Source organism: Mastomys coucha, unplaced genomic scaffold (genome assembly GCF_008632895.1).
Source record: "Mastomys coucha isolate ucsf_1 unplaced genomic scaffold, UCSF_Mcou_1 pScaffold16, whole genome shotgun sequence".
Classification (NCBI taxonomy): Eukaryota; Metazoa; Chordata; class Mammalia; order Rodentia; family Muridae; genus Mastomys; species Mastomys coucha.
In genome coordinates this window covers 84,683,062-84,698,632 of record NW_022196898.1, presented here as the reverse complement: position 1 = coordinate 84,698,632, position 15,571 = coordinate 84,683,062, and the positions used below count along the sequence as shown (strand labels likewise).

Below are 15,571 nucleotides of genomic sequence, written 5' to 3'. Positions count from 1 at the left end.
CTGACTGGAGCCTGTCCTTCCTGTGATCCTGGTTGTGTCAGAACTCCTCAGAGTGAAGCTGTCTCTGTAATCCTGTGATTCTGGGATCCTGTGACCCTGGACTTGTTAGAGCACTGGGAGTGCCGCAGCTTCCTCTGAGTATTCTGGGATTGGCTATGGAGCCTTGGCCCAAAGTCTGCTCAGGACAGCAGCCCAGAGAGACTGGAAGGAACCGGAGCCACTCTGCTGGTGGAGTTCCTGTGTCCCCCTGGTCCCAGTTACTCCTGGTGTTAGGACAGATATTGGGTCCTCCTCACCTCTGATCCTGAGCGTGTCCAAGCGTCTGGGAGTGGAGCTTCCTCTGGGTGTTGTGGGACTGGCTGCAGAGCTTGTGTCCAAGGTCTACTCAGGATACCAGCCCAGAGAGACCGGAAGCTGGTTTTTTTAATTTTAATTCATTTTATTTTATTTTATTTTTATTTTCATTCACATTCACATTTCTTTTTATTATTTTCTACCTTCTGTTTTTTTTCTTTTTTTACCCCATTTTCTTGAGATTGATTGCTTAGACATTCAAATCTGAACCCCTGTTTTCTTTCCATGCATTTTGGAGTTATAGATTTCACTACAATGCTGGCCTAAGTTCAATACTGGATAATTTTTTAACAAATTATGTAAAATGTTGAGTTTTTTTTTTACCAAGTCCATGATATATTACAGAGCACTGTCCATATGAAAATCATTAGCTTCCTATGTTCCTTGGGTATCCATTACATTAATTTCTTTCAGCAATTGTAGTAAGCTTGAGTATCGGATTTCAACTTTGCTTTAATCAAAACCTTATTATAAAAAACTTGCAAATAAAAAAAATCATGCCATAAAATTAAACAGATCCAAAGTCTAAATACCTCAACAAACAGTTGAGAACAGTTATGATTTTCTTGATTAGATTTATTCCTATGTATTTCATTATTTTGGACATGTTTAACATAACTTTGTCCTCCTAATTTCCTCTAGAGTTCATTAGTTATCAGTGCAAAATAAAATCGCTGATGTTGTGGCCTCTGGATCTGCTAAACTCATCTATAAACCCTAGCTTTCGTTTCAATCTCTTCTTTTTTTGCCTAGGATTATTTAATATGCAGACCCCATGCTCTCCGGTCGGAGCTGGCTTCCCTTTTTCTTTCCTATTTTCACATCTCTTATTTCTTTCCTTGTCTAATTGCTCTGGATGCTGAGTGTTCTGTTGAAGTAGTCAGGCTGGCACCCTTGTTTAATTCCTGAGTTTAGACTGGAACCTTAATGCTTTTCTCCTCTTAGTCTGAAGTCAGCTGCAGGTATTTTTTTTTTTCCTAAATCCATTATATCAATGGAATTTCCCTTTACCCAATTCGAGAAGTGTTGGGTTTCATGACAGCTTTTGTTTACGTTCAATTTGAGATGATTACATTTTATGTATATTTTGTCTCATAGTACAGAGAGTTTTTTATGACTTGAACTATCTTCTGTTTCATGAACAAGGCTCACTTAGCACCACATGTTATAGAAATATGAGACATAAGACTACTAGCTCCAAGCTAAGGAATGAGCAGTTCAATAAAAGAAACTGATAAATTTTTAGAGCAATGTGTCCTCCTAGTTTGCTCTTCTGTTGCTACCATAAAACACAGCTAGGGGTTATAGGGCTTATTTTGGCTTTAAGGGTTGTGGTCCCTCACTGATGGAAATAGGGCAAGAGCTTGAGGCAGGAACCTGGAGAACCGAAGCAGAAAACTTGGTGCTAACTGACTGGCTTCCTTTGGCTTGCTCATCTACCTTCCTTAAACTGCCCAGCTTCACCTTTCCAGAGATGGTGCTGCGCACAGAGCACTGGGTCCTCCACATCAGTTAGAAAAATACTCATAGAGACGCCCACAGACCAGTTTGATGGACACAATTCCTCAACGGAAACTCCGTTTTCCTGGGTGATTCTAGTTTGTTTCAATTAGCAAAATATATTGGAAATGGACTTAAGTTGTTTTGCCTTTGGGAGCCAGGGACAGAGTCCTGTACTCTAAACATGTATACTATGAATATGAAGGATTCCTCATAAGCCTATGTATTAAGCAGTAGGTGAGCAGCTGGCACTATTTTGGGAGATTATAGGAGTCAGAGCCTCAGTTAAGTGTTCATTACTGAGTCATGCCAAGTCCGATTTTGTCCTTTGTCTGCTGTGGGATGAGGAGTCCATTTTTTCACATACTTCCATTGCTGTTCTGTCCAAGTGCATAGAACCAAGGATCTGTGGACTGGCCCTTGCAACACTAAGCAAAAATACCATCTCCCCTTAAATTGTTTTGGTCAGGTACCTGTTACAGTAATGCCAAAAAACCAAACCAAAACAAAAAAAAACCCCAAAACAAAGCCCAAAACAACAACAAAAACAATCAAACAAACAAAAACCCCAAACGAAAACTCCCCAAAACAAAACAAAATCAAAAACAACAAAACAAACCCCCCAAAAAGCAAAACAAAAAAATCAAACAAACAAACAAAATGAAGCCCAAACAAAAACTAAACCAAACCAAAGAACAACAACAAAAAATTAGGATTTAAAAAAGCCTAAGAGGAACACACACTTGTAACCAGCATATGCCATCCAATTATATATCTATATATATCACTTACCAGTTGCTTTGTGATGACAATGCCTAATAATCTAGTGTTATCTGTTTCCACCATATATTCTATTCTTTTTAACAGTGATGGTATGTCGTAAGGTCGACCCCCAGAACTGATTCTTGCTATCTAACCAGAACATTGTCATACCTACGCAAAACTGCTCCCACCTCCAGTTTCTTGTAACTATTCTTCCTCTGCTTCTGTGAGAGCATCTTTAAAAACAATTGAGACAGAGTCTTGCTAAGTTTCTCAGGCTGGCCTTGAATCCACTATGCATCCCTACAGCTTAGAACTTGAGTTCTTCTCACCTCAGCTTTCCAAATTGCTAGGATTTCAGGCCTGTACTGCCAAGCTCAGAGGTGTTAGACTCTGGGAGTCCACACATAGGCAAGGTTATAAAACATTTGTATTTCTATTCTAAGCCTATTTCACTTAGCTTGATCACCTTCAAGTTCTTCCACACTCTCACATGTGGTATGTTTTTTTTTCTTCTTCATAAAGTCTTAATACTCTTCAATTTTATATACATTTCACCACCTTTTCTTTTTTGATCTATTGTTTGTTGAAAGGCACTGATAGTTATTCTCCATCTTGGCTATCTTTAGTGTGGCTGCAATAAACATGGACATAAGTATGTTCCCCAGATATAGATTTAATTTCTTTGGATCTATCTCTTCATCTCCATATATATTTGTATATATTTCCACACACACACACATATATATATATACATATATATATATGTATATATACACACACTTATATATCATATGGTATATATGTTATATATAATACACACACACATACATATATATATATATATATCATATGGTAGTCCTATTTTTAATTTTCTGCCAAACATCCATATGGTCTTCCACAGTGTTTGTACTAATTTATATTTCCACCAATGACCTACCAAGGTTTCTTTCCTTCCGTATTATCATCAACATTTTTCATCATTTTAATAAAAATTCTAAAATATGAGGTCATATCTCATTATGACTTAAAATGAGTGTAGTTTTTGTCCATCTTTATTCCCTTATTGAGAGATGTCTAAGTAATTGCTCATTTTCTCAGTGTTTTTTTGCTATTGAGTTGTCTGAGTGTCTTATATATATTTAACAAATTAACTTATTAAATGTATGACTATTTTAAGTTAGAAGGTTTTTAGTATCTATAAAATATTACCACTTTATTTATTTATTTATTCAGGAGATTTTTTAAATTTCCGATTTTATGATCATATCCAAATTGCTGCCCAGATGAATTTTATGAACTTCAGCGCCTTGACCTCCTCTTCCAGATTCCTGGTTTCGTGTCTTTTGAAGCTATGAGCAAGACCATGCTGGTGCTGTGTTCTTTACCCTGTCCTGTTTATTAGAATTCACGGTGGTCTGTTGGCCATTTACAGACAAAAACTTGATTCCTACTCTAATGCCACCTAAGGCCCTTTCATTTCAACCACCGGGCCTCCTCTTTGCTAGTCGGCCAAACTCCATATGTTTGTTTCTGAGCTTCTCTTCTGCAGACATCATGTGCTTGCTTTCCCCTTATTTAGTTCTCCCTGCTGAATGCCACATCCAAGAGAGCATCTTGACTGCAGAGAAACTTTCAGAATCACCATCATTTCCTTTTCCTCCTCCTGTTTCATTATTAAGAACCCATCCACTCATTACTACCAGGTAAGAATTTACCTCCTATGCTGTCTTTCTCAACCATACAACTCACAAATAAGAGTAATGGTGACACACAGGTGACCTTGCAAAAGAGTGCTCATGAATAAACCCATTAAACAATCCCACATTTCTTTATGATTTCAGAGGAATGAATCAATGATGAGTTCTCTTTTTCAAATTCTATAATTTTAGGAGCTAATCATCTACAGACAGAATGAAGGATTAGCATGGAAAGAAATAAATGATTTAAAAAGAATGCTGAACTTTATAGAGATATCTTATGTCCATTCTACTTTCTGGAGGCACTAGACAGCAAGCCTCATTAGATCTTTTCTTCTCAAGCATGCTCACCTTTCTCTAGATGGTAGGATTGTGTTAGACACAAGTCCTTTTATCTTATAACTGCGACCTGAGGAATTATCAGCCATAAACACAAGGTGAGACGGGAATCACCAGGCTTTGCCAGATAGCAATCTGGGGGACAGGGGTGCTTGGGATAATACTCTGCCATATTTTGCATATGATTCCTTCATTAAGCAAAATAACCCCGAGGTTCAAACTTGATTATTACAGCCATGGAATAAGTTTAGAAACTGAGCTCTATAAATCCATTCACTTAATTTTTTTTTTTGTCAAAAGCATTTTGCTCAGTCTATATTCTCATTTTCATACAAATTTTGTATATATATCAATTTCTTAAAATACATATTTTTCTCTGTATACTTTGCTGAAATATAAAGGGTTGCTTATCAATTTGGCAAGAATTCTCCAAAATACTATCTTCCAACTCAAGAATATATAATATCCAGTTATTTAGATATTGATTTAATAGATTATTGACTGCTTTTAGTGGACAGATATTGCATTCGTCTTATGGAAATTATCCCTAAATATTTGGTACCATTTGATATTAATTTAGATGGAATAATTTTGTTTTAATTCTTTGGATTGGCATTGGTAATATGAAAAGTAAGATTTTTAACATCTTGTATTTTTTTGTTAAAATTGCTTTATGGTAATTATAATTTCATTGTGAGTTTTATTTCCTATATACCTGATTGTTCCATATACTAATAAAATATTACTTTTTTCTTTATACCTGAATAATGCTCTTTATCTACTTATCAATCCTTTATCTATCCATTTATGTACTATTTAAAGCCTCTGGTTATAGTGTTTAGCAGAAACCATGTTTTAGATCTTAAAGAGGAAACATTAAATTTTTTGATCTTCCCTTAGTTTGGGAAAATTAATATATCTCATAAAATATATGTTGGAGTTGTGAATATATCCAATTTCCCTCGATGTTAAATCTTTTCAAGTTATATCTTCAAGAATAATTTTCAATAGGTTGCTTTTTGAGACAATGTTTTAGTTTTATCAGAGTTGTGTATTTTGCTTACTGTCTTCTTGTAGATAAATAATTTAGAAAACGACTACTCAAATTTATCTTAATTTGCATTGACACCCACACCATTGTGACTGTGTATAGACTCTAAATTATGAATCCAGTCAAGGTTGCCAGATTGTTGCCTTATTTGATGGTGAGTAGAAGGACTTTGCAGATAAAGCACTGATCTTTTGTAGTGGGGCTAGAAAACATTCTGAAGCAATGCTTACCCAATAGCTTAGCACAGCAGAGCAGCAGAAATCATCATACTTACTCTTGTTCTGGGAACTTGGTAGTGTTGAAACAGCATTTGAAGTTGGAGTATTTGGCACTGTTGTTTTTATAGAGGAAACTTCATTCTTTTGGGGACCATCAGTTGTCATTTTCACTATGTGTAAAAAAGGAGCATCAGGAATATATACATCACTAGCTGGTTTCATTGACACTTGTGTCCACATCCAATTACAACTTCAAGATTCATTACTAAAAATATTTTGACTAAGATTTAGCAATCTAGCATTCTAATGGTTTGCTATTGCTGCTCTCATATATAATATTGTTAATTACATAATAATCAATGAAAATAACATGTGTGATGTCCAGTAATTTGTCTAGCTACAAATTTTCACGTGATGAGAGTTATGTCAGGAATCTACCAATTTTTAAAAAATATTTAATCACTACTAGGAAGATAACGACATAGAAGTGGCAGCAGCTAATGAGAACACTATGGCTCCTTTTGCTTTCCAAGAATGGACTTCATGCTCATAGACAAGACAGAGTAATAGAATCTATTACAGATTATATTTCTTCAGTTTTTTAAAGGAAAATTAATAGCAAAGGTAAGCCAGGATTTAAAAGAAAACAACACGGGAATATGTTGACTTGAAACAACATATATTTGTACAATTATTTTAGAAATGACCAGTACTTTTCAGTGTTTTCAAGTTCAGTATAGGGACATTGAACTACTAAAGGAAATTCATAATTGCCAGTTAGTATACAATTTATCCTACTTAGATATGAAGTTAGCTGGAACTAATTAGGAAAGAAGTTTACGAGATTCTTATTACAGAATGAGATAGAGAAGAGATTTCTGATGCCCTCCAGTGCAAAAAGTCTTGAAATTATGACAATAACCAAGAATCTATAAAGTAAATTACTAGTGGTACTGAGGCATTTGTGTGGGGGAACCAATAGTTTAGAAGGGTTCTTAGTAAATAAATACATCCTCAGATAGAAACACTTCACAATTTAATATGGAAACAAAACTGAAATTCTAATGAAAATCACATAGCTAATCCTCTATGAGAAAGAAAATGTAGAGCTTATACTCAGAGGCATCATAAAGTGTAAATGTGAGGAAAATACTTGAGAAAGTAGTGTTGGGACTTACTGCAGAAGAACATTGGTGTTTTTGATACCTCAGAAATGGGAAAGATGCCCACCCTCAGCCCCAAGTGCAGATGCAACACTTGAGAATGGAAGACAAAAACAGCTATTACCCACAAACATCTCAGCATATGCTTGGGAAATGTCATAGGGAAGTTCCGTTTCAAAAACTGTTGGATAAGAACTCCTCAGATATGACATGAAGTTGTGGTTCTCCCTCCCTCCCTCTCTCCCTCCCTCCCTCCCTTCCTCCCTTGGACAGGATCTTGCTGTGTGATCAGGAGGATCTTGAACTTGTGACCTCACTCCCTCATTCCCCAGGCTAGAAATATAAGCATGGCACACCCGACCTGACTAAATTTAGGATGATCTATTAATTTTGGAAATGTATTAGCTTATAAAGAATTGGGTTTAAAAACAACAACAACAACAACAACAAGCCTCTAGCTGGGTGGTGGTGGTACACGCCTTTAATCCAGCACTTGGGAGGCAGAGTCAGGCAGATTTTTTAGTTCAAAGCCAGCCTGGTTTACAGAGTGAGTTCCAGGACAGCCAGGGCTACACAGAGAAACCTATCTTAAAAAACAAAGAAGAAACAAACAAACAAAACCTCCCCAGGATCTAAAATGGAGCATTAAAATCTTGCTGACTGAGGTTTCCACATAGTGTAAGTGAGAGTCCTGTCCCCAGGTAGCATCTACTTGTACCATTGACTGGGCAGACGATAACTGCTTTGGGATCATTATCACACTTAGACCACCAGCACCGGAGGCCCTTCCTAGTGGCTGGATTGCCACTAACAGTGCCCCAGGAAATCTCCATCACTTGGGAAGGTTGCCATTCCCATGGTATAACTGGGAAGTTACACACCAGGTGAAGTTACACACACTGGTGACCACACCACATCCACCAGAACACTTAAGAGTGGTCCCGCTATGACTTTTTCCAAACAGACAGTAGGTCTCTGATTCTTTTATGCTACCCACTCTACATAGAGCCATTAAAGAGGCAAAGAACCTATATGGAAATAACACAGGGTGTCCAGCTAATAGTAATCAACTACACTGTAATACAATCTTACACCTTTCTGTTGCAAGAAATCAGCTTGCTGATATGGCTATCTCATAAAAAGTGTTAGCTAAAAATTATCTCCCAGACATCCATTCTCATTGTAGGTGCACAAGACTACCATAAAACATGGCAGTAAGGTGCTCCTAAAAGGGACAAATATGTCCAACAACAAATCTCAAAGAAATTCAAAGAATAAAATAGCAATGAAGAACTTAAAAGTCTAAAAAGGACATGATGAAAGTAGGAGGGGACTAGTTGGGATGGCAGAAAAGGGCAAACGGGAGTGAGAAATAATAAGGTTCATGGGACAATGAATATGACCACACATTGTGTATAAAATTGCAAAAAATATGTAAAAATGAATGCTTGGACTCATAACCGCTGAATTGAAATGGACAAATTGTATGCTGTGGGAATTATTTAACAATAAAAATTATTTTAAAAATTTAAAGTTTTTGTAGTATAAATATTAAAAAACATAGTGAAATCCAGGAGAATTCAGTCAAACCTTTAAGTGAGAGTTGGAAGATGGTAGAACAGGAATGGGGAACTCACCAGATGTGGAGAATAAAGAATAATAAATAAAGAATTCAGAAAATCAAATTATTACAGCCCTAATAACAGGTTAGATCATGGAAAAGGAAGAATCTGTGAAGTTGAGGCAAGGCCTTTTGAAATGTTCCTGTCACAAGGGAAAGGAAGAAAGGAAATGGGGAAGAAAGGGAAAGATAAAGCAAACAGGAAGAAAGGGTTAAGACAGCATCCAGGATTTTCAAGACAACATTAAATAGAAAAACACTCTTGCCAGGCAGTGGTGGCACATGCCTTTAATCTCGGCACTTTGGAGGCAGAGGCAAGTGGATTTCTGAGTTTGAGGCCACCCTGGTCTACAGAGTGAGTTCCAGGATAGCCAGGGCTACACAGAGAAACCCTGTTTTGAAAAAAAAAAAAAAAGAAAGAAAAAAGAAAAACACTTTTTTTGATACACACCCAAAGTAGAGGGGGAAAGTTACGGGCATCGAAACTTCATTTGCAGAAAAATAATAGTAGAACTCATTTCAAATCTTGTTATTAATTTGGAAGTCTATGCATAAGAGACTAATTAGGTACCAGGAGAAATGACCAGAAAAATCTTTCACCATTACATATTAGAGGTTAAGACAATAAAATGTTCTAAATCTGAAGAAAAAAGTATAATATTCTCCTCATTACACTATCAGCATATTGTCCAACAAAAATCCCTCAGGCAAGGAGGAAACAGAAAGATATATTCTAAGTCTTGAAAGATTAAACTGCCAACCAACATTACTGTAATCCATGAGCTTAAGAAATCCAAAGGAAGTAACGATGTCCAAAAATGAGCAATACCAAAGGGAAATCATGTCCCTCAAACCAGCAACACAGAAGATGCTTAAAAAGCCCTATTGCAAAATGAAAGAAAGCCAATTACTCTCACCAGCACAAGTAAAATTGTACATTCCACTAGAAAAGCAGATTCACAAAAGAGATGTATAAAAGAATCTAATGCTATTGGGCCAATACATCCTTAATCCACAAATTTGACAAAAAATAGCAATGGGAAATAAAGAATGTTAAAAGCAAACAGAAGAAAACAAGCCAAATGATAGACAAAGGTCGCAAAAATAATTTTGACTGTAAATTGGACTAAATCTCCTTCAAGTATAACCTATAAATTATTAAAATTGATTGAAAGTGTAAAAACACCCACCAACTCACTTTACTAGAAAGAGCTACATAGACAGAAAGAAAGGCTGTCATGGAAATGGAAATGTATATTCTAACAGTTCCCTTGCCTTAGGGCATTGACCTCCATCAAAGACCTGCTTCTAGTTTGTTTCACTTCTAGAAGTGCTTCAAGTTAAACACACAGATGTACAAGTTTGAAGTTAGGATACATGGAAGAATGATTACAGCAGTGTCTGTTTTTCAGGGCTTGATTCACTACCTTATTACGTATAATTTTTTCCAATTTCATGCCTTTACACACATCTTTCTTTACACCGGAATAAAATTTCACTGCATACATGTATCACATTTTTATCATCCATACATCAGTTGATCGAGGAACTAGACTGCTTTTTCTAGCTGCTGTGACTATAGTGGCAATGAACATGGAAGATCAAGTGTCTATAGTTGGATATAGAATGTTTTGGATATATTCTCAGGACTGATATAGTTGTATTATATAGAAGTTCTCTCTCTAGGTTTCTGGAAAAATCCTCATGCATCCATTATAGCTATATCCATCTATGGATCAGAGAGGGGCTCATGGGCTCAACCACCCTCTGCTGAACTATTGGTTACTAATAGATCCTGGGAGAGGTTCAGTAATTTTCTTCAGTTGTATCTATAATAGTGAACCTGTCAAGCTCCAATGGATTGTCCCAAACATCTTGTCATATGACCCTTGTTAAAAATCAGTCAGTTAAAACCAAAACATAGTGACATGAATGTAGGGAAGAACTTATAGGAGGAAAGGGTTGGAGAGTAATCAGGATTTGTTGTATACATGTATTGAATTATCAAAGAAAAAATTTGATTCATAAAATTAAAAGTGCCTGAAGATTGAGTCTATGAATGAGATCACTGAAAATGATCAAGTTGGTTTTAGCTTAGGGGTACATAGATGATGAAGTATGTACAAACAAGCTTGTGTAATACATCTAATAAGCAGACTGAAGTATTAAAATCATATGATTATTTAAATAGGTGGCAGTTGACGATATCTTACGATAAAAGTCCTCAACAAATTAAAGATACAAGAATAATACAGGCTATATATGTCAAACTAATGGTCAACATTATATTGAATTGATAAAGCTGACATTTCTTTCTAAAATCTATATTAAGATGCAGCCAATCTCATAGCTCTAACTAAGTACAGAACTGATATCTTAGCCATAATTATGAAAGGAAAAATTGGAAACTATATAAAATGAAGTCAGATTATCATGCTTTCAGTTGATTCAAGATATATCAAACCCTGAAGGGGGCTGAAGACATGGCTCAGTTGTTAAGAGCACTTGTCCTTGCAGACAACCTGGGTTCAGTTCCATGGTGGCTCACAACTATCTGCATCCCAGTTCTAGCCTATCCAATGCTCTCTTTTGCCATCTGTTGGCACATGGTATACATGTAGCATACATATATAGATACAAGTAAATTACAGACATAGGAGAAAATATAAATATAATTTTTATATTCTAAAGACTTTATCCACTAACAATTAGAACTTATGATTAAAATGAATACTGTAGTATAATAGAATACAAAATCATCATAGATATCAATAACATTTTTATATACCAATGGTGAGTTTTTAGAGAAGAAATATGAAAAAGAAAAATTACTCCAAACAATGAGGTATCTAGAACATGCCTAACTAATGAATATTAAAAGTTGAAAATACTGCTAAAGTTTAAAAACACACATCATACATACAAAATGAAAAGTCATTTTAAGTTCATGAATTAGGAGAATTAGTAGCAAAATATCCATATTACCCAAAGCAAACTATAGTTAGTGACTGACTGCTCATAAAACTACCAGTGACATTCTTTATAAAACTACAAAAAATTACTAAAAACTCATATGACAGTGCCAGAGACTGTGGAAAGCAAAAGTAACCATAAGCAGAAGAAATAATCTGAGAAGTCTCACTCCTGACTTCAAAATATAATACAAAGCTAGACTAGTCAAGCAACAGGGCGTTGGTATAAAAACAAACACATAGACCAAGAACAGAACAGAGATCTTTAAGATTCACCACATCTACTGATTCTCAACAAAAGTACCCAAAATATTCATTGAATAAAGAACAATAAAAGATTCTGGAAAACTAGATATGCTTAAATGGAAGACTGAAATGAACCTTACCTTATACTCTGTTCAAAAAGCAACTTAAAAGATACACCAAGCAATCAAATGGAAGACTTGACATTCTTAAACTAATTGCAAGAAAACTGGGAGTGAATTACTTCAAAACATTGTTCCAGGAAATGATCTTCTGGATTGGATTCAAAACACAGGAAGAGAAGCAGAAATTGACAAGTAAGATTATGTCACTTGCCAATATTTGTGTTCAAAGAGATGATGCACAGCCAAGAGATATGTAAAAGGTTTCTAGATTAGCAGCTATGGACAAGAGTGAAATAATAGAAGACTTATGGGTCTGACACTCAAGATGTGACTTTGAGAATTGCCTGTTTAATGTGGAATGTTTTGGATGAGAATGGACCAAGACCCTACACTCTAGGGGTGGTGAATGACTACCCTACAGAGAGGGAGACTGGAGGGAGCCTTGGATGATGTAAAGATAATGTACTTTAAAATGTATGTAGTAGACCTGGAGAGAACAGACTGAAGGTGTGGAGCAGAAGACAAGCACAGATGTAAAGGTTTGGCATTTCTAGTGCTTCATGCATATATGCTCCAAATTTTGACCCATGGAAAGAAAGATCCAGACATGCGTGATGGATGATTATTAACACATGATCATTGTCACATACATACCCTATGGGATCTCTAACTAATAAGTATGGGATACTCCAGAGTGAAAGAAAATCCATGGTGAGGGAGGCCTTTAAACTTACACATTGCATTCATTCGGTTTCTCTACTTTCCTCAGATTACAGTGTGTGCCCCTTTGGACTGAATGTATCTTGTGATGCAACTTCAGAGCATGCTATATACATTAAGTTCAATAAGGAAAATTTAATATTTTAATTAAGTTCAGAGGATGCTATTCAGATTAAATTCAATAAGCAAAATTTAATATTTTAATTAAATTTCTGTAAAAAATTTAAATCATAAAGATTGTACATTTTAGAGGGATCATGTGCTTTTTTGATATATATCTTTATCATGTAATGTTGAGATCAAGGTAAACATATTTCCTCAAATACTGTCATTTCTTTATGATTAGAAGCTTTCAGAGTCCTTCTTGTCTTTTTAATGACAATTTATTTTTATTTATACTCATCATATGGTACACCAGAATAGCAGACCAGAAATTTTCATTTTTACCTCATGGAACATTTGTGTAATTCTCCCTTGGACCTATTCTTCTTGGTCCTTGGTAACTACCTTGTAATCTTTGCTTCTATGATAATTATTTTAGATTCTACATATAGATGAGGTTAGTGCTATTTGTTCTTTATACCTGGCTTATTAAAGTTAGCACAGTGTCCATCTCTACCCATTTGTCAGGTTTTCATTATTTTTATGATTGAATGTTAGTCCACTGTTTTAGAAGTACATTATTAGCTGCTGGGATTTGGGTAGGGTCTATTTCTTGACCATTGCAAATGGTCCTACAATGAATATCTGTGTATCATTCTATAGAATATCTGTATATCTATTCCCTGGATATCTACCCAGCAATGAGGTTGCTGGATCTTATCATTGTTAAGGTGTTAACTATTTCAAGAACTGTTTATATGATTTTGCACAATAAATATCTATAATAGGTACATGTTGCTTTACCAATTTCATGTTTGCCGCTTTCTAAGAACCTTTCTGGTGAGGTCAAGGGGTATCTCGATGTGCTTTTGGTTTGTGTTTTAATTTATAGGAGAATTGTAACTTCAAGATACTATTATTTTTACTGTTAAAACCTATGGTTTTTCAAGTCCATGTCGTTTGAAATCGCAGCTCTTTGTGTGTGTAGCACATGCGAGAGACGAGGAGAAATCATTTTTATCTGTATAGGAGTTGGAATCAGTGAGTTTAGTATGGAGTATGCTTGAAGTAGTCATACCAGTACTAGATTGACATTACAGAGGGCTGGCTTTACCTGTCTCCTCAGAGTGAACTTTTGCTTAGTGTTGAGCACCATACAAGGGCAAAGTTAACTCCATTATTTGGGAATTTTCAATGTGAGACTAGTCTTACACATTTTGGAAGTTGAATTTATTGTGAGAAACACTGGAGAGCTCATGGGATACACTAGTAATTTACTGTTATTAAAAGAGTTGGCTTAAGAGAAAAAGTTTATTATTTTTAACTTTATAGGAAAGATGATATTCTGTTTTATATATTTGGAACTTTTATCTGATACTTGTAGTAAAATCACCCTTTTTGAATCCATAGGAGAATGAATTCTGACCAGATTAGCATTGACTGAGACATATGCTGTTGAATGCTACAGCTGAGAAATGATATTTGGCTTAGTTTTATTTTTAAAAGATGCTATAAAACTGCTTATGAATAAATTTAATCTAAGAGGTGATGGTTCTGAACATTAAGAATTATAAGACAATTCTAGAAAAAATAAAAATATAATCAAAACAGAAACACTATGTTCATGGATCAGAAGAACTAGTACTGTTAAAATCTCTGTAATTCCCAGAGCAATGTGAAATTTGATATAAAATCTCAATCACATTCTTCATATGAACAATCAAGCAAAAGTCTTAAAAAATATATGGGACCACAACATATCTAGTAAACCAAAGCAATTTTGAGAAAGAAAAAAAAAATAGAAACCATCATATCCCCTGACCTTTAACATTACAAAGCAATAGTAATCAAAATTTCATGATACTGGTATAGATCACAGTGAACAAACAAACAAACAAACAAAAATAAAAACAAATAATAGTTGACATGACAGCTAGAGGTCTCAGGGGTAGCAAGAAATTACATTGATATAATCTTAGAATGAAATTGGACCTTTATCTGGTACCATAAACAAAAATAAACTCCCAAAATAAAAGGCCTAAATGTGTTATGAAATCATAAAAATTCTATAAGAGAAGGATGCAGAGATTCTGTAAAACAGACCTTGTTGTAGAACTCAAAGCAAATATCAACAAATACAAAGAAATCAAATTTATTTCTTATGTTTTTAAAAATGTAATAGCTGTGAAAGATTCATATTCAAGGATAATTTGAAGTCAGTAATTTATAGAAATCCTGTCTCTGTAAAAAGATCATAGTCAGGAACAGATTTAATTAATGTCTGGGTTCCCTCAGTGCCTTCTGGGATAATGGTAATGAGCTTATGGTAAGATGTGGGCTGTCCTGAGGTCTACACTAAATGTCCTAGGAAGATATTTTTAAGCATCAGCAGAAACAGAAGCAGCAGAAACTTATTGAAGATTCTTTTGACCTCTTTCTTTGGGATGGAAAGTAGTGTATTTGTCAATTAATTTACATGTTGTGCCACGTATATGTAAAAATATAGGTCAAACAGAAACTTGATTCATTCCTAGGGACAAGAGCTCAAGAAACTGATACCAAGTTGCAGGAGTCCCTAGGATCCTGCAGAAGAGAATAGCAGCCAAGATGAGGAGCATTCAAATATTTGTTTTAAAAAATACTTATTTGAAGTGTGTGTGTGTGTGTGAGAGAGAGAGAGAGGGTGGGGAAGGAGGGAGGG

At 35.2% G+C, this 15,571-nt stretch overlaps 1 protein-coding gene across 2 annotated transcripts in view; it reads right to left on the bottom strand.

The window, feature by feature from the left end:
- Emcn (endomucin) overlaps positions 1 to 15,571 on the bottom strand; it is a 90,572-nt gene that overhangs the window by 33,960 nt on the left and 41,041 nt on the right. For both annotated transcript variants that reach the window (XM_031375625.1, XM_031375624.1), the window contains exon 4: positions 5,981 to 6,094. In XM_031375625.1, the coding sequence (XP_031231485.1) occupies positions 5,981 to 6,094 (114 nt within the window). The remainder of the gene's footprint in view (positions 1 to 5,980; positions 6,095 to 15,571) is intronic.